Source organism: Brienomyrus brachyistius, chromosome 1 (assembly GCF_023856365.1).
Source record: "Brienomyrus brachyistius isolate T26 chromosome 1, BBRACH_0.4, whole genome shotgun sequence".
Classification (NCBI taxonomy): domain Eukaryota; kingdom Metazoa; phylum Chordata; class Actinopteri; order Osteoglossiformes; family Mormyridae; genus Brienomyrus; species Brienomyrus brachyistius.
The window spans coordinates 19166687-19185936 of NC_064533.1; the positions used below are offsets into that span (position 1 = coordinate 19166687).

Consider the following 19250-nt stretch of genomic DNA (forward strand, 5'->3'; position numbering starts at 1 on the left):
ATGCAAAGACCCCCGAGCAGCAAGTCGCCCCGTCTGGAAACATGACAGAACTGCAGTGTCAGCCTGCAGTACTTGATGGGGACACCATACTATGCGCATGTTCGCAGGCTTTCAGCTTTTAGATTATTGTCATATATTGCAGTTTGTCATGTTTGTATCATTTAGAAGTTTAACTAAAATGTCAGTGACTTGAATACAAACAATAGACATTTTGTAGCACCAAAAATGATTCGGCCTATACATGTGAATTATATTGACAGGGATGAGTTAGCGGAAGTTAAGTGGATGAAAAGCCTGTCGGATTAAACGGGACGTTTTCCCTCTTGAACGAGACTTAGCTTTATGTTCTGCCTTTGCAATTATGATTGATCTGTGAAACCCAAAGGCATCGTACCCATTTAGTCTCGCTGGCAATTTAGCTCTAGAGATAAATAACGGATGCATTTTCATCCCAACATTCGTCGCTATTCTCTGAAGAGCCGGTGCCGGCCGCCGTGAACCTACCGATTTCGGTTCCCCACTGTAATTAGCCATTGATATCATTGTGAATCAATGCACGACATGCTAACGCAGGGCGCATGAAATTCAGATGAACTATTTTCATGCAAAACGAACTCCCCTGCTCGCCATGTATGCCAGTAAGATCCCGCCGCTGTTAAAGCCAGTAGGCCGGGAGTATGAAATCTAAACATGCAAAATATGGACTGTTAATATATGAACCGCGACCCCGAATTATCTTCAGGCTCACAGCGTTCCTCATGTGACTTCATGTAGCGGCCACACTAACCTGGAGTCCGGACCACATCCAGGAGCAGGGGACTTATATTAAGCTCAAGATGCCGGGGGGGATGCTTTTTAACAGGAGGGTCAGACGCTGCTGAAATGGATGCTTAACGAAGCACAGCTGACCTCTTTCCTGAGGAGCCTGGCGTGGGCTGTGAAATGTTAGCATAGCACACTGACAGGACAGGTGCAGAGGGGGGCGGTCTTTGTTATAAAAAGAAGATGCTAATTGTTCCGGCCCCCCTCTGCCAGAGGAGCTGAATTATTTACTCCGATGCGGTGTGGGCATGGGGATCTCCTGGCGATGACCCAAGCTGCTGATGATCCGCTTGTCCATCATGTACTCGCTGAAGCTAACTGTGCTAATGTTATTTTCATCTCTGCCCACTAACATCCTGAGGATTCCTCCACGCTGTCAAGGAACACCCAAATGCTGCTATTTAAGGGAAATCTTAGGGGTTTTAATATAAGTGAATATGAAAAGATTTATTCATCCTGTCCATGCCCCCTGCCTCCCCATGACCATGATTTAATTAAGCAATTATAAGTGTGTCTGCACTTATAATTTACATCCATCCATCCATCCATCCATTTTCTGTAACCGCTTACAGTATACTGTTCAGGGTCATGGGCCTTATGATTTATATTGAACATTAAATTTATTTACATAAAATATACGATAATCTTAGTGGTATCCTTACGTTCATCCATTTCATATCACTACTTATCCAGTACAGAGTCCACTTGGATTTGAAGCATAGGCGGGACTCGCGGGACTGGTACCGGTCATGGACAGAGTCTGAGGGGACAGTCCCTCCCCACCCTGCCCAGTCGCCTGAAACGACTAAGGCCTCTGCTGTCAAGATTGACTTCTCCTGCATTAGGTAAACTGAGTTTTAAGTGTTTTACCTGGCTAGCTAACAGAAGGTATTATGCACGGATTTAGCAGTTGTCTCTTTTGGTTACTTTTCTGAATGCAGTTGTTTACCGTCAAGGCCCAGTAAATCGATGGTGTTGTGAGGTTATAATTGTGTTCTTTGCTGGCACTATGCACCTTTGCATAAGTGGCTTGTTGCTACCCTATAAGTAGGCATAATAACAGGTTATGTGTGCGTCAGATTTGCGCACGAACACATAGAGTAAACAAGTGCGTTTCTTTGATCCCCCTGATGTGCAAAATATCAAACTTCACCTACAATATCAGTATCTTCTCATTATATTTTAATATTTAATATTATCCAGTTATTTACATTTTTGGGTAGCACTGTTACCACATACCTCCAGGTTTGGGGGTTTGAACCCTGTCCCCCCCGGGAGTCTCTGACTGCCTTTAATGTGTGCCCTTTCATAGACTGGCATCTCAATCAGAGTGCAACCGCCCTTCACTTTGTGCATTTTGCTGAACGGGAAAACCTCCCACAAAGGAACTGGAAAGTGTTTGCATGTTCAGTCTAACTGAGTTTCGCTTTTTGTTATATTGTCTTGCACAAAAAAAACAGCAAGTGCCAGAGAATGCAACACTTGCCTGTAGATTTAGAATCATAAAGTGCTCGTCTTCGCGCTAAAAGACAAATTACTTTCCCTATTAACTACCAAAAAAAAAAAGGTCTGCTTTAAAATTCAAGCTATTTAAAAAGCGTGACAGGCACCTTCACTAAGCAGCGAGGGGTCCCTCCAATTCTGCAGGGGAGCCGGGTTCGAAATTCAACCCTGCCACTCTCTGACAGATACCTACGCTGAAGAAAAAAAAAAAAAAAAAACCGACATAAATACATAAATAATGCGCCTCAGATACATCATCTGTAATTATGCACGAGCGTAATTAATGCAAAAAGTAAGTTACTTTGGTGCTCATTTGAATATCTCTGAGAGTAACTGACACAGGCATGGCCTCTCATGTTTAATTGGGGGCCAGTAAAGTAGTTGTAGTCACTCGGTAGCTGTCAATGGTGCAGGTGGATCTTGCTGGGGGGGGGAGTCTGTTTGAGTATGCAAATTTGGAGCTGCTTAGGATTTCAGATAAAGAGGTTCGGGTTACTCAGAGAAACCTTGACAGGCACTTCTTCCCTCCAGGAGTACAATTGCTTGTATCTAGAAAAGGATGCTCTAATCAATGGAGCGATAATGATTATTATTATTCCATAATCACCGACGGAGGCGTTTCCGAGCCCTTCTTTCACAGCGCTGCCCCCTTGCTTCAGGAGTACTCCATGCAAACGTGTTTTGCTCCTTAACATGTGTCCTCTGTAAGCCTGGATGAGGATTCACGGGGGCCCCCAGGGGTCTGCTGATCTGCAGTGTAAAAACCAACATTACTTGTGGGTGAACCCGTCTCTCATTGTCACCCGGGGCCTCCCCAGGGGGGGCCTCCACCAAGGGCTTTAGAGCTCGACATTACTCCACCTGCTTTGTGCTTGCGCACACCAGCGCACCATCTAAGGCCATATATAATCTGGCCTCATTTTTCCGACATTCAGGATTTAAATGCCAACCTCCGTGCTGGATCCCAAGAAGACGTCTACGGAGGGGTGAGGCGAGGAGCGAAAGCCGCAACAAGGCGCATTATCTGCTCATCCGTGCCTTTCTTCGCCGTGCTGCGACGCTCCTTTTTACCGTTCACACAGATCGCATTTAAGCCGCCCACCGTGCTCCCGATGCACCGGGCGCTGAATCGCGCCTGCCATCTTCCCCGCGACTCATAAAAGGACAGATGCATTCTGAAAAGCCTGAGCATGAAAGGGGGGCGGGTGTACATATAAAGCCCCCATGACTTGTTCGTTTCCATACTAGAGCTCAACAACGCTATCGATGGTTCCAGACGACATCACACGCTGGGATACTACCAAACGGTGTGCTGTATGTACCCGGCCAGCTTGTCCAGAGGTCACTGGGCAGTTACTGCCTAGCAGAACTGACTAAAAGCAACAAATCGGTGCATTGAAGGCCGACGAAAAATGTTTCAAAGGGAATGCGTAGGTGGCCGGCTGCAGCTTGGGGAGCGATGACATCAAAGAAGATGACGACACGGCATGAAAGTGGCGACACAGGAAATGACAAAACGGTGTGAAATTGCTGAGCCAGAGGGCCACTCAGAGCCACGGGCGGCTTCTCCTCTGCTTGTCTTGCCCCTCCCCTCCATGCCCCCTCTTCTTCTATCTTATATCAGTTCCGTTAAAAGCCCAAGAAGCACATTTGCGTACCTGTGCACAGAGAGCGGGTCTCGCTGATGGGGTAGCAAGAATGCCTTATGCTTATCTTGCGCTAGTCTTTGTCTTACGGTGAGGGTCACCATGGTAACTGAAATACTTCTCTTTTTTTTAAAGCACGTGGAATTTCCTCCAGTTACTCTAGCCTCCTCCCATAGTCCAAACACATGGCTCAGCATTTCCAGACTGCCCGTGCCGTGCTCCCTGTGCTGCCTGGGACAGGCTGCAGCTTTGCTGCAATCGGAAATTGGACGTGCATTTGTGGGAAAACACATCGATTCAGAAGTTAGCCTCTCTTCTGCAATGGCAATGCAATTTAGCTGAACTACACAGATATATAAATTGATTCCCTAAGAAAGTGATCTAAAGGGGTACAGGATTCTTCATTTTGGACAGAATTTCATTTATCAGCTGTCTCCATGACTTTGGATTGTGTCTGTATTTTGACTTAACTGTACTGAAAATTAATTTGAATGTGTGGGAATGGGAGGGAAAGACTGTACTCATTTACATAGATTGAGAACTTTACAGGTGATTTGGGTGGGGGGGGAGCACATTTTTCCCTGTGCAGTATTTCAGATAGTAAAACAGCTAGAACATAAAATCCGTAGTTTTGTTGATAATGATTTTCATATCGGGGCGGCATGGTGGTGCAGTGGGTAGCACTGTTGCCTCACACCTCTGGGACCCGGGTTCAATGATGGGGCGGCATGGTGGTGCAGTGATAGCACTGTTGCCTCACACCTCTGGGACCCGGGTTCAATGATGGGGCGGCATGGTGGTGCAGTGATAGCACTGTTGCTTCACACCTCTGGGACCCGGGTTCAATGATGGGGCGGCATGGTGGTGCAGTGATAGCACTGTTGCCTCACACCTCTGGGACCCGGGTTCGAGTCTCCGCCTGGGTCACATGTGTGTGGAACTTGCATGTTCTCCTCATGTCGTCGTGGGTTTCCTCCGGGTACTCTGGTTTCCCCCCACAGTCCAAAGACATGCTGAGGGTAATTGGAGTTGCTTAATTGCCCATAGGTGTGCATGTGTGTGTGAATGGTGTGTGAATGTGCCCTGCGATGGGCTGGCCCCCCATCCTGGGTTGTTCTCTGCCTCGTGCCCATTGCTTCCGGGATAGGCTCCAGACCCCCCGCGACCCAGTAGGATAAGCGGCTTGGGAAATGGATGGATGGATGTTCAGTTACTCCCAGACAATCGACAATGTCTGAGCAGAGAAACACCTCGGATCTACAGCCAGTCATATTCAAGGTTAGAGAAGCTGAAGGAAACATAAAAGCATTCAGCTCCTAATCAAATTAAGACTTATTTTTACTCATCTGCTGACTAGTTACCAGAGGAAAGCTGACTTGTTGGTGACTCACCGCTAATTATAATAAAGCGGCAGTTTCCCCTAGCAATCAGAGACAATCTCTCAGCAGTCAGATGCCGGAAGCGAAATGAATCCCAATCACCTTTGCATTTCTGGATGGTTTTTCGTGAGCTTCGCGTGCCTTCGGAAGCCCAAGTATTATCAGGAGTGATATGAGTTACCGGGCTGCAAACCTCTGTGTATTTATAAGGGAAACCGCAGACTTGTCTGTGCCTGTCCGTATGAGTCAGTGTGACTCTCCATAGTTAAACTTACAGTAAATGAGCTGAATTACCCTTCACTGAGTCCTGGTGGGAACCCAGAGTAGAGTAAGACTGGAACCTGACCTTGAATCGGTGACCGTGATTTGAAAATAAATCATCTCACCAAAGGGGAATCTATTTCATTAGGTCTCCGTCGGCTGGACCCTATACACTTTCAAGGGGGATTCCAGGATTCCAGGGCATAATAGGGGCCATAATTCATACAGAGGGGACAAGATTATCTGTAGCCAATGATTGATGTTTTAAGATGATGTGAGGGGGATATAGGGCTCTCGAAGGAACAAACAGGCACACTTAGGTTTGCTTCTGAAAACGATTTATTACAAGTAATACAAAATAACCTTGCATTAAAATCAATACCAAAATATTGGACCAAAGGCAATGCAAAATAATTTATATATATATATATATATATATATATATATATATAAAATTAGGCAATGCGTTCTCAAATTTCCAATTTTATCTGAGCAATGCTGCCTGCGGTTTCAATTGGAAAGTTTATATAATCAATGTACCCCCTCCTCCTAAGGATGAGGGTAAGCGTTCTACACACACTGACTGACCAGGTGCAGTTCCCAAAATAATTAAACGAGTATCCTTGAGCAATGCTTTCCCTCCCCATGAAGATAAGGCAGGCGTCTCATGCACTGACCAGTGGTGTACAAAACATATTGAGCAGCACCTTTCCCTGTCCTCAGCAAGCCCCTCCAAACCCGGGGAAACATGGTAAGCGTCCTTGAATAGGGTAAGAACCCCAGAATGAGGATTCTTCCACATAAGATAATGATACTCTGAAACCAGCCATTTGTGAAAAACAAGTTATATAAGTGATCAGAAAGAGAGGAAAAAAACCATGCTTATGCAGTTTTATCCTTAATACAATAATATTATAGGTGAATCAGGGACGACGTATTTGAATCTCTGGATGCTCAGTCCAAACACGATCAGAATTGATCCATACCTCAATCACCTCATACAGTATGTATGTCTGCTGGGGGGAGTTGGAGGGACTCCGCCAAACTGTGAATAGTGGTGCCGAGCAATTACGACTTCCCAAATCATTACAGTGACGGGGGACACTGTGCTTTAATTCTATACCATGTGAACGACATGGCCAGTTACAGGGTCTCCGGGGGGCTCGTCTTATTACATTTGGAATCAATGAGTGAAAGCAGGGTACTCCAGGGGTGACTCAGCATTCAGCTGGGGCCAGCGTCCCGTGGCTGCACCCCTGTATACAGGCCTAGGGGCTTTGCTAAGCAGCTTTGGTCCTCGGATGTAGCCGGGGTCACCGTCCCCTACAGAAGAGGTCTCGCAGTGAAAGTTGCAAGATTCAACATGATTACACTCCATACTCACTTATCACTTTCACCATAGGAAATTCTGGTTACCGCTGCCCAACTTGCAGGGGATGTACGTGAGAGGATGTGTATTTTTACAAACTGCACTGGAGTCGTGGTACCCCCCCCCCAGATACCCAGAGAACACCACACCATGTCGGATTGCTGCTTGGAGCCGGCAGCCATGACTCACTGGAAACCTGCCTCGGATAACATGGGGCCCCTCGGTGGCAGAAAACTGCATTACTTACTTTGTTGGTTCGAAAATGTTTTAAACTACAGCAGCTCACAATATAATCCTTCACAATAGCTGCCACCAGAATTATGTGGGTTCAGTATTTTTGTGGATTTAATTGCATATTGGATTCTGTAATATAATCACAGGCCATGGATCCTATTTAAGTCTGGTGCTGCTAAACAGATCGGGCCGGAACAGAACCGTAGAGGCGCACGCAACCACAGACTGAAACAAAAACACCTGCAGAGTGAGTGAGTGAGTGAGTGAGTGTGTGAGAGAGAGAGAGAGAGAGAGAGAGAGAGAGAGAGAGAGAGAGAGAGAGAGAGAGAGGGAGAGAGAGAGAGGTGATTTTACTTCCACCCCACTGTCAAAGGGATCCGTTCAAGGCATTTTAATATTCGAAGGGAGTGAGGGAAGGTGACAGAGGAACACCAGGGACACGGGGAAGACGTGACTGGGGGACCCCCTTGTGTACACAGCCCTCTCCCCAAGCCTCTAGCTTTGACTCCGCAATAGTAAATTATAATATTTATTTCTGCGCTTGCATTGTTATTTAAATTGCTATACCGTCGCACAACTGCGGAGGCATAAATATCGCCTCTTTAAAGCGTCCATCTCTTCCTGCGTATCACTGCTGCCAAAACATGGGGGGGGGGGGGGGGGTAAGCTCATGCACTGAAACAGTACTGTGCGAAGGTCTCAGGCAGTGTTTAAAGCTATTTTTCTGGGTAGTCAGTGTATATGTGCTCTGAACATAAAACACACAATCTAACATCAGAACATATGCAAATTAAGTATGACACAATAAAAACTAAGAGGAGTTACTTCTGCTCTCCAAAAAGTTACTGATTTCTTCTTGGACGGCCAGATGAACACCACTTCAGCACCCAAAGGTCCCCGCAAGGGCATCTCAGTCATTATGTGAATTCCTTAAATTTCACTACCAGCTCACTTAAGTAAATTATGTTAAAAAGTGGATGAAGTATTGATTGGCCATATACAGTACGGTGTGTTAGTGTTTGAGTCAAAAAATGTATGGGTGTATTGGATGTGCTGCAAATCCTGGGATTATTTTGGGAGAGCTTTTGAAATGGCTGACACACTTTGGCAGACATAATATCACAGGTGTACACCAACATGATCATTTACACATTATTACCCTTGACTTCCTAAGATTAGCACAGTACTGTATGTGAGAATCTCAGCCTCTAAAGTACGCTCTCCTCCACTGCTCTCTGACATTCCTTCTTTCTCTTTTCCCTGTTTCATGCACCATATCGCACAAATGATGTAGTGATAGATTAGCTACACACTCTTGCCAACAGCCTTGGGGCAGCTGTGCCGCGATAAAAAATAAAGTGAACTAAAATCAAAGGATGAATGGAAATGACGTCCTTAAACATACAGGTGGTGAAGACCCCTCTGGTGCAAAGCACCTTTGGATGCGAAGGTGATCTTCAATATCTTCAATTAACATGATTTCATCCCATTGTGCTGTTAAGTGGAATTGTGGTTAAAAACTGAAAGCCAGATAAAAACGGTTATATAAGCAGTTACAGGGATGAAGCAACAGTGATAACAGCTATTTATGAGCTCTTCAGAAATTACATTTTACTGAGTCGAGGGACAGAGTTGGGGGGTCTGTCAGGGATTGCAAGGATGAAACCAGCAGGATGAAACTGAATACCTTTCAGAGACAGTCTCCAGCCCCCAGAGTAAATATTTATTTATTTCATCATCTAAGCAGATTGAATGCGAACGAATATGAATGGCTGGGACATTTGAGCCAGATTCATTTTGAATAAACCCAATAATGATGATGGAATGAAAATCAAATTCCTTTGGGAATAAATTCTGAGGACAATTCCAAAGCAAAGCTCTTGTCTACAGTCCCTTAACAGATGCTTATTTAATCATCAAGGAAGCACTTTCGGGAACGTGTGATGCCAATGGTGGCATGGGAATTAGCCAATTCCTCCATGTCTAGTGGTTCGGATTCGCCCGTTCGCGCGATAGGGATGCTGCAGGAAGGCGTGACCAGTCGCCCTGCGTTATGATGTAGGAGGGTGTCAATGGTGAATCAGAAATGTTCAATGTGCAACAATCTGAATCCGATTAATGGACAGGCCGGAGCCATGGTCGGCCGTCCTCCTTACTTCGCTTTCTTGCCTTTCTGCTTTTTGTTCCTTCCTCCGGCTTTGGCTGACTCATCCTGGGGGGGGGGGGGGGGGGGGGGGGGGGGAGAGAGAGAGAGAGAGAGAAAGGGAAAATAGATAAACGGTGGGGATAACAAAGGATGCTACAGCAAGGGGCGATTTCAGAAATCTCGCTCGATAACGTGCCAGGTCCCCTCAGGTCCTGTCTCCCCACATGCCGCCTCCCCCCACCACTGCCCGTTTACTGTAGCCCCCTTGCAGCGCCCTTGCAGCGCCCCGGAGGCTGACATTGGGCTGAATAGGGACAGAGCCAGCCGATCCATTTCTTGTGAAAGAGGAGGCGGGGCTGCCGTGGTCCTCGCCGCTTGGTGTGCAGATTCTCACACTAGCGGTCACTATGATCTCTCACCTGAGGGCACGCTTGCTCATGCCAATTTCCGCAGCTCCTCCATTCAGGTTTAGGGACAGACTGAGGGTACGGCAGCTGGACCCACATGATTCTCCTACCTCTGGATGGAGCTGTGAGGTTATGCAATGCAGGCACAATCCCCCCCCCCCCCCCCCCCCCACCACCTCCACGCTGTTTCCATCTCATTCTTAATCCTCCTGCGTTCACAAAACTCAAGCATTAGCTTTTGTTTTCCTCTTTTCAGAGCTAATGGTTTGCCACGCCCACGTTAGAGGAATGACGCAGCAGGTGAGCCACAGCAGTGGGGGGGTCCTTCTACATCCATACTGCGGTACAAATGCCTGTGGTGCCCCCTCCCCAGGCTGAGGCACCATGTGCTGACATTCCACAGGGGCTGATTTCCGTATTTACGTCTTGCACTCGTGTCCTGCGGGGTTCGGGGGGAGCGTACCCCCCACCCTTGCTGATTATCGCTGGTAGTCATCAGCTGTTGCTGTGACCACCCACATTACCCTGCACCTAAACAGACCACTTCAGACGGCATGACATATATTTTCTTCCAGTAATTCTAGAATCTTCCATCTCACATTGGACAGGAACAGGAAATGAAAGGAGCGCCGGGAACATGACTGGTTCGTGGCACGAACACGGCAAAGAAACGGTTCCTTGGGACAGGATGGCATGATGTAATATGAAGGTAAGATCCTGTGTTAAACATGCTGCAAATATTCAGGAAGACACACTTTGACATTAAAATGGGCTTGTGGAATGCAAGTATTTATATAACCATAAAATCATGGAGGCGGCCGAAAGCTGCTTTATGTTCTAATACCGTTTGAGTTTCAGTTTCATCTCAGTGTTTTCAGACACTCCACAGGGAGCCATCGAATATCAATGACTGCCTCCTTTCAGGATCTCTTCAGCTGGTGACGGCACCTGAATCCGAAAGCCGACGTTGCCCACACTGGCAGGTAGCAGTGCGTACCTGGGGTGGGTGTTAGTGTTCAGGTGTTGGCGACATGAGAGGACCGCAAGGACAAATAAACCCGACCTGCAGAGGTTCTAGGATTAAAGTTATTAAAAATACCAGAGAAACAGTGGTATGTTTAGGATGTGGTATTTGGCTTAGTGTGCCCAAGATCAGAAGGTCCCCCCCCCCCCCAATTGCTCCAAGGACTGGCTGACCTCGCTTTTTCAATTGCACATCTCTTTGGATAAAATCATCTGCTAAACAGATAAAGAAAATAAAAAAATCAAAACTCAAGTGGGACATGAGAAGAGTATTAAACAGCATAGATATGATAAGATGACATACCATCAAAAATGAGGAAGAAATGCAGGGGGGACGTAGTGTGAAGGTACTCCGGGTAAATACAGTCAGGAACATAGATATTTGGACAAAGTTCTTCGATTTTTAAGTTCTGTACATTATCACGATAAATTTTAAAAGAAACAAATCAGATGTAGTTGAAGTGCAGACTTTCAGCTTTAATTCAGGGGGTAGAACAAAAAATATTGCATAAAAATGTGGGGAACTAAAGAAATTTTTCTACACAATCCCCTCCTTTCAGGGGCTTTTAAGTAACTGGAGAAATTAATATAGCTGCAAATAAAATGTTCAATTCGAATACTTAGTTGAAAACCCTTTGCAGGTAATGACTGCCTGAGGTCTTGAACTTATGGTCATGACCAGACGCTGGGTTTCCTCCTTTTTAATGCTCTGCCAGGCCTTAACTGCAGCAGCTTTCAGTTGCTGTTTGTTTGAGGGTCTTCCTGTCTGTAGTTTAATCTTTAGCAGGTGAAATACATGCTCAATGGGATTGAGATCAGGTGACTGACTTGGCCATTCGAGAATATTCTACTTCTTTGCTCTAATAGTCCTGGGTTGCTTTTGCTGTGTGTTTTGGGTCATTGTCCACCTGTATTATGAAATGCCGCCCAGTCAATTTGGCTGGATTTGAGCAGACATGATGTCTCTGAACACCTCAGCATTCATTCGGCTGCTTCCATCCGGTGTCACATCATCAAGAGACACTAAAGGTCCAGTGCCACTGGCAGCCATGCACACCTAGGCCATCACACTGCCTCCATGTTTTACAGATGATGTGGTGTTCTTTGGATCATAAGGTATTCCAGCCCTTCTCCATACTTTCTTCTTTCCATCATTCTGATACAGGTTGATCTTGGTTTCATCTGTCCAAAGAATGCTGTTCCAGAACTCAGGGCTTTTTTAGATGTTTTTTGCCAATCTAGCCTTTCTATTCTTAAGGCTTATGAGTGGCTTGCATCCTGCAGTGAACCCTCTGTATTTGCTTTCATGCAGTCTTCTCTTTATGGTACACTTGGATATTGATATGCCCACCTCCTGGAGAGGTGTTGTTCACTTGGTTGGTTGTTACGAAGGGGTTTCTCTTCACCATGGAAATGATTCTGCGATCATCCACCACTGTTGTCGTCCGTGGATGTCCAGGCCTTTTTACGTTGCTGAGTTCACGAATGCTTTCCGTCTTTCTCAGGATGTACCAAACTGTGGATTTTGCCACTCCGAAGGTTGTGGCAATTTCTCAAATTGTTTTTTTTTTGTTTTTCGCAACCTAATGATGGCCTGTTTCACTTGCGTCAGTGTCCAAATATTTATGCTCCTGACTGTAGATGCATTTGCATCAGGCCCCCTATTGCCCGCAAAGGGGCCTCTAGTAACACCCATGATGGCCCCCTGAACAGCTGGACGATGACATTAGATGGTGCCATTTACCCACCATTTACTGCCCTGCTTGTTTTCCAGCTATCGCTGCGCTCCACACACAAGTCCCAGCTGTCTTTCAGCTTCTGATTGACTGAACACACCTGATCCAGGTAATCAGCAGTGTGTAGGGCAGGGATAGCTGGAAAACAAGCAGGGCAGTGGGGCCCGAGGACTGAGTTTGAGAACCACTGCTATAGAGAGAGCTGGAATTAATTTGTAATTTGCATAGAGGGTTGTATGCTAACATGGAATAGACAGAAAGACACGCGAGTAAGAGAATTAATGTGTCTCGCAGCTATAATGCATCGGGACACAAGCTGTTCCAGGCAATCTTATTCACTGAGGGTTTAACAGCGTGATGTACATCACCATGACTCCGAAGGCTCTCCACTCACAAGTGAAAGATTCTCCATTGGGAGGGGTTTTAAAGTGGGGAAAGTGGGGGGCAGTGACCAGGCTATGCCTTTTGTTCCCTGAAAACAAAGTAGAGAGACTTTTATTGGGTTGAAAAGGCAAATCCTATACCAGGAAACACGCCCAACATCAGGGGCAGGCTCATTTTTTCTGTCCCCCCCCCCCCCCCCACCCAGCCACCTTCAGATGTTTCAAAGCTTAATGATTAGTTAGCAAAGGCAGAAAATCATAGATTCACTACATGGACAAAAGTCGTGGGACACCTGGCCATAGGAACTGCAGAAATTTTTATGACGTCCCACTCTAAATCCACAGGCATCTGTAAGTTGGTTCCCCCTTTGCAGCTATAACAGCTGCCACTCTTCCAGAAGAGCATTTGTGAGGTCAGGCACGGATGATTGACGTGAAGGTCTGGCTTGCAATCTCTGTTCTAGTTAATCTCATAGGTATTTGATAGGGTTGAGGTCAGGGCTCTGTGTGGGCCACTCAAGTTCTACTAAACCAAACTCACCCAACTATGTCTTTATGAACCTTTCTGCACTGGGACACTGTCATGCTGGAATAGAAAAGGGCCTTCTTCAAAGTGTTCCCACAAAGTTGGAAGCATAGAATTGTCCAAAATGCCTTGGTATGCTGAAGAATTAGGTGTTTTCACACCACCAGAACTTTTTTTTGGAACTAAAACCTGGAACCAGGGACTTTTCTCATGTTCACACCACAGGAACTCGGCCCAATTGTAGCTCTCAGAGCCAGTTCTAGAACCCCTTTTCAGTACCTACTGTAGACTAGGTACTTTTCATTCGAACAGGAACTACTGGAGAAGTGTTTACAGCCATAGTTTGCTGATTGGTTGACCACAAGCACCAGCACTAACTTGGATGTTATGTGGAAGTGTAGAAGAGATGTAGTGGAGCAAAACTTGAGCAGATGGAATTATTTTAGTACTCCAATTACATTTAATGCATCAGTTAATTTATTTTTTTGCTTGCGTCTCCATATTTTTGCATCGGAAATTCAATTGCTAACCAATATACTTTTGTCTAAAATCACTGCCAGCGGTGAAACTTGCCAGCACTTATTAGCGGGATAATGCTGCATCATTGTTTATTCTGTGGAATATAAAAGATTGATCTGCTGGCCAGAATTAATTAGAACCATGAACATGTTGAGGATCATATAAATAAAATACTAATAAAAGACTGTGTCCCATTTGGATCACAGTTGATCTCACAGTAACTAACAAACCAACTTATTTATCCTTCACTGTTTTGGTGTGGTGGTCTGGTTTTACATGAAATTATGTGTGAAGTTAAACCTACAAACTTTTTGAGTCTTCCATACTTGGTTATCATGAATGTCTCAGTTCTTGATGTGTTGTGTGGTGTGAAAGCGACACACGAAAGTGGCCATGAGCCACAAAATCCCAGGTCAAGACAGCCAAGGTATTTGTAAACTGGGACCAGGTTCCAGAAATTCAGTGTGAATACGGCAATTTAGAGTTCCCTACACTGGAACTAAGGGGCCGAGCCCAACCTCTGAATAACAACCTCATACCATTAGCCCTCCTCCACCAATGCAGTCAGGCAGGTAATGTTCTTCTTGCATCTGCCAAACCCAGACTCATCTATCAGACTGCCAGACAGAGAAGCGTGATTCCTCACTCCACAGAACGTTTCCACTGCTCCAGAGTCCAGTGGCAATGTGCTTTACACCATCTGATGCTTGGCATTGTGCTTGGTGATATGAGGCTTCCGTGCAGCTCGGCCATGGAAGCTCATTCCATGAAGCTCCCAGTGCAGTTTTAGTGCTGGAGTTAATACCAGAGGAAGGTTGGAACTCTGCAGTTACTAAATTGACAGTGTTGGCGACATTTATGCACTATGCGCTTCGCCGCTCCGTTACTCTACATGTCTGCCACTTCGTAGCTGAATTTCTTTTTTTCCTAAATGCTTCCACTTCGCAATAATCACACATACAGTTGACCATGAAATATCTAGCAGGGAAAAAATTTCACAAACTGACTTATTACAAAGGTAGCATCTTGTGACAGTACCATGCTTGAACTCACCGAGCTCTTCAGAAAGACTCATTCTTTCACAAATGTTCGTAAACCTGATTGCATGGCTAGGTCCTTTATTTTTTGGCAATGGGTCTGAATGAAACAACTGAATTCAATTAAATTCAATTTTCAATTCCATTATATTTGTATAGCGCATTTTCACAACATTACATTGCCTCAAAGCGCTTTACATTATCCCTGCTCATGCCCGCAGTGAGCAAACCAGAGGCAACAGTGGCAAGGAAAAGCTCCCTAGAAGGAAGAAACTATGGGAGGAACCAGATTCAAAGGGGGAGCCCATCCTCCAGGGGGAGGCAATGAAAGTCAAATGGGCATTCAGTGATTAAATGAGGTGTGTCTCAATACTTTTGTCCATATAGTGTAGCTAGCTGGTTAGCAGAACACGCTACTTCAGCATCTCCTAAATGAGGAATTTTTTTATTTTTAATATTTAGTGTAGTGACTGTTAGTGGGCAACAGGGGGGGCCCGAACTTCAGGGGGGGCCCCACATAAATATTCGGTATGAGTGGTAGGAAATACTGCCCCTGCCCAGCACATCGTACCCACAGGAGCTACATACTGCATGAATAGCAGGAAAAGGGCCATGAATAGGGATGTAACGATACACTCAACTCACGATTTGATACGATTCACAATTCTTAATGAATATTAAAGCTATTAAGGGATGTTGGGGATGTTAAAGTGTACTTGCATGCTGCTTATGAATGTTCTATGAATGCATTATGAAGGTGCACTTAATATAAAGCGATACCAAATAAACCAAGGCTTGCATGTGCAGCTTTTTAGCATGGTTTGCCCTTTTAATAATCTTTGCTCTTGCGGTGGTGGATTGAGCTCACTGTGGTGCCGGTGGACATGCTGAAGCATATTTGTTGTTATAATTATCAGTCTTTTACAATGTTTGCACGCAGTTTTTGTGTTGTCTGTGCGCTTCTTGCCGTTTTCGTTTGTGATTACCGGAAAGCTAAAATGCTGCCACATCACCGATTTAAGATGGGAGGGGGGTATGTCCTCAATTTCAGATTCACTCACCATCTCGCGTTCGGTCAAAACCAAAAACTGACGTCCGACATCGATGTGAATATGCAGTGACATCTGACGTCGAACTGACTTTGTGAAATAAAATAAAATGTAATATTAAACCAGTTTTTCTGTTAAATAAAGTACCGTGAAGTACTCCTAAAGTAGTGATTCATTTTCTACATCAGACGGTTTAAATTGTCATACATTTACATCGATTTTTAACCGATTAGCGATTCATCATTACATGCCTAGTCATGAAGTTTCATGAAGGTACCTACACTGACGAGGGAGATCTCTGGCTGTCAGTGAACGAGATGGTATTGACTCAAGGTAAATCCTACATACTGGAAGCTGACAGTGGCCCACAGCATTGCCGATAGTTATTCAGGTTATTGTATTCTAGGACATTCCGGCTCATTCTGGATATCTGAATGAACAGTTGTTTGAGAACAGTGTAGACCTCAAGTGTGAGTGTTATTCAAAAGAACAAGCAGGCAAATCTCTAAGTAAAAATACGCAGATTTAAGGACTGGTCTAGATATGCAGCATTTCAAGAGATATTTGGAGAAAACTGATTCCTACAGCTACTCAGGAGCCTCATGCCCGATGCGGCATTCCAGCACTAATGAACAGTGCAGGATTTATTCGCAACAAGAGGCCCTCTGTCAAACGTTACCCTTCACCCCTTCATAGCTATCGTTGTTCAAGTGTCGTGTTCCATGAAGACACCAACTAGGTGTTTAAACAACACTGATACACCCCGGTAAAGCGTTTCAGCAATTCTCGCTTCATTATGTGTAATTTACATATATTACTTTTTTAATACGGTGCCTGTTTTTTCAGGATATTACGCCTCACCGATAAATCTCAAACAAACATACAATCCCATTAAAGGTTATTAGAATGCGCGCTCAAACAGATACGGCTAATTTTGCTGAACACCTCGACGGTGTGACATTTCTACAGGAGGTTTTAAATATTTTCTCAAAGCTTACAGACGCCCCTGATGGATTTGCTGGTTACAGAAGAATATTGCTTCCAGAGTTGCCAGCCTGAATTCACAACAAGACCACCACCCATTTCTTCACATCCCTAGCCTTGAAGTCTCTACAGTTATTAAACACCAGGTTTTCCCCTCATGATAAAAGGATAAGCTATGTCATCCCAGATTTCTCAGCAGTGAAGGTGGACACGGTGCTCCCTTACCCCTGTTATATCTGGTAAGTCTTTCAGTCCAACCTGCCTAACATCTGATAAGAACTGCTCTGGAAGACCGGGCAGCCAAACTTCCTCCAGGTTGTTTTCCGCCGGACAGTCACAGCCCTCATGTTGTCCGGCAGGAATTCAAAGGTGTCTCTGCGGCCCGTTTCTGAAGTGACGGTTACCCATAGCATCGAGAGGAATATGTAAGCGGCGAGTGTCCATCTGCGAGAGTATGCCTTAGGCACGCTGAAATTTGGCAGGACAACAGTGACGTCCTTCTGACTACCCTTCGCGTTTCTCTCAGACGTTGGCCTGTTTCAAAGAAAGTACTGGAAAGGTGTGGACAGCTATGATTAAGCCTGTCCGCCTGTAGAGAGATGTAACATAAACACATGAAATGGTGCACGGGGAGCCTATTATTTAATCAAGTACCCAATCACAGCCCCATACTCCTCACAGCCCACAGCTCATAAGCATAACAGGTACTCGTTACTGACTTGTTACTGATGAAGCTCTGAGTATCTCTGCGCTCCTCTCCACTTTATCGGACAAAATTTTCAGACTACACACAAACCCATCTTTGTATGACCTGTATCGGAGCCCAAAATAATCCCTAGAGAGAGACTTCACTGCAAATATCTCAGGGGTATAAACATTTTCATTGTAATGGTCACTTTCGTTTGTCCTGATTGGTGGGAAATAGTCTGTAGAAGCACTGGATTGACCCTAGTAGTGTTTTCAGCTTTCTACCTAGACCGATGCAAAAAGGGAAAGTGAGTAACAAACATGTGCAGAAACTTCTAGAAAAACCGCCAGATATTCCATGAAAGTGGGTGGCCAAGGTAACATCAAGCTAAAACAGGTGCTCACCGTGGGATCCACGTAGCCCTCCTGGACTAGGATGCCCCTGGCACAGTTGCAGATATGCTTGAAGCGGTCCGGCCCCAGCAGGATGCCACCGTACCATCTGGACACGACCACCATCACATTCCGGACATCCAGGATCTAGGAAAGGTGGTGACAAGAGTGAGGGAGGAGGTGAAAGGTGGCCAATCTCACAGTCACCTGATGAAGCAGAGCCCTGGTTTTCCAGGACCTTTGTCTTGAGATGGACAGAGGGGGAAGACATCAGTGACAGGCTAAGAACTGGCCGTCACCCTTTACCAGGTGCCTGGGAAGTAACATTTCAGAGGAGTTATGAAGCATGGGACTCTGGCTAGCATTATTCATAAGCCACCCATCCCCATGGGGCAACAGCCCGCCATCCGGACGTCACACTGTGTGCCAAAAGGGGGCACGATGGTTAAACGTAAATAATTCACTCATCTCGACAGTTAAATGTAAATAATTCAGTCTTTCCAATCAATTACTTCCTCCCTAATTGACCCCATATGGTTGAATTATAATATAATAATGTTTATTATTGATTATGATTATCATCACTGAATCCTTAGGATTCTCTTCAGATTATAGTTAACCTGGCAATACTTCCTTCATCACGATAAAATTTATGTTAAAAGTGACACCCTCATATATTCAGGCCTAGCTTAATTTTATACAAGGTTTTACATCACCTGCTGTCTCAATTTTATTTTTGTGCAGCAAATAAAATGAGTTAGGTCTCCCTCTCAGTAGGGGGAGACATAACATAGATGTCAAACCTGCGGTTCCCATCTCCAGAAACAGGCCTTGGTGAAAAACGACTGGGCTGTTTGGGTCATTGCCTAATACTGGGTGGGAGTGAGTGGTTGGAAAAGTAATTAGTACGGTATGAAACAGGAAGATAGCAACTCACATTTTTACACGACGTTAGCATTTAAGAGCTGATGGAGGAATTGCATGGGGAATTTTCTAGAATGATGGACACATAACTGCATTTGTATGGCCCGTCTGGACTGACAGAACCGTTCTCCCCCCACCCGTCCGTCTCCATCTCCATCCCTGTCTATGCGGCTGTTCTCTTCCATGGTTCTGAAAAACAGAAACACCCACTTGTTCCGAGTT

The 19250-nt window shown here is 45.2% G+C and overlaps 1 protein-coding gene across 3 annotated transcripts in view; it reads right to left on the bottom strand.

Annotated features, from left to right (window-relative positions):
* Positions 1 to 8916: 8916 nt before the first annotated feature.
* The window catches only part of impact (impact RWD domain protein), a 29369-nt gene continuing 19035 nt past the window's right edge, over positions 8917 to 19250 (bottom strand). For 2 of the 3 annotated variants that reach the window (XM_049014154.1, XM_049014145.1), the window contains 2 exons: positions 18117 to 18251; positions 8917 to 9426 (listed from right to left, as the gene is read on the bottom strand). In XM_049014154.1, coding sequence (XP_048870111.1) covers positions 9367 to 9426; positions 18117 to 18251 — 195 coding nt within the window. In that variant the 3' untranslated portion in view covers positions 8917 to 9366. Of the gene's footprint in view, positions 9427 to 18116; positions 18252 to 19041; positions 19218 to 19250 lie in introns of those variants that run through there. The other variant, XR_007398053.1, reaches the window with a different exon arrangement.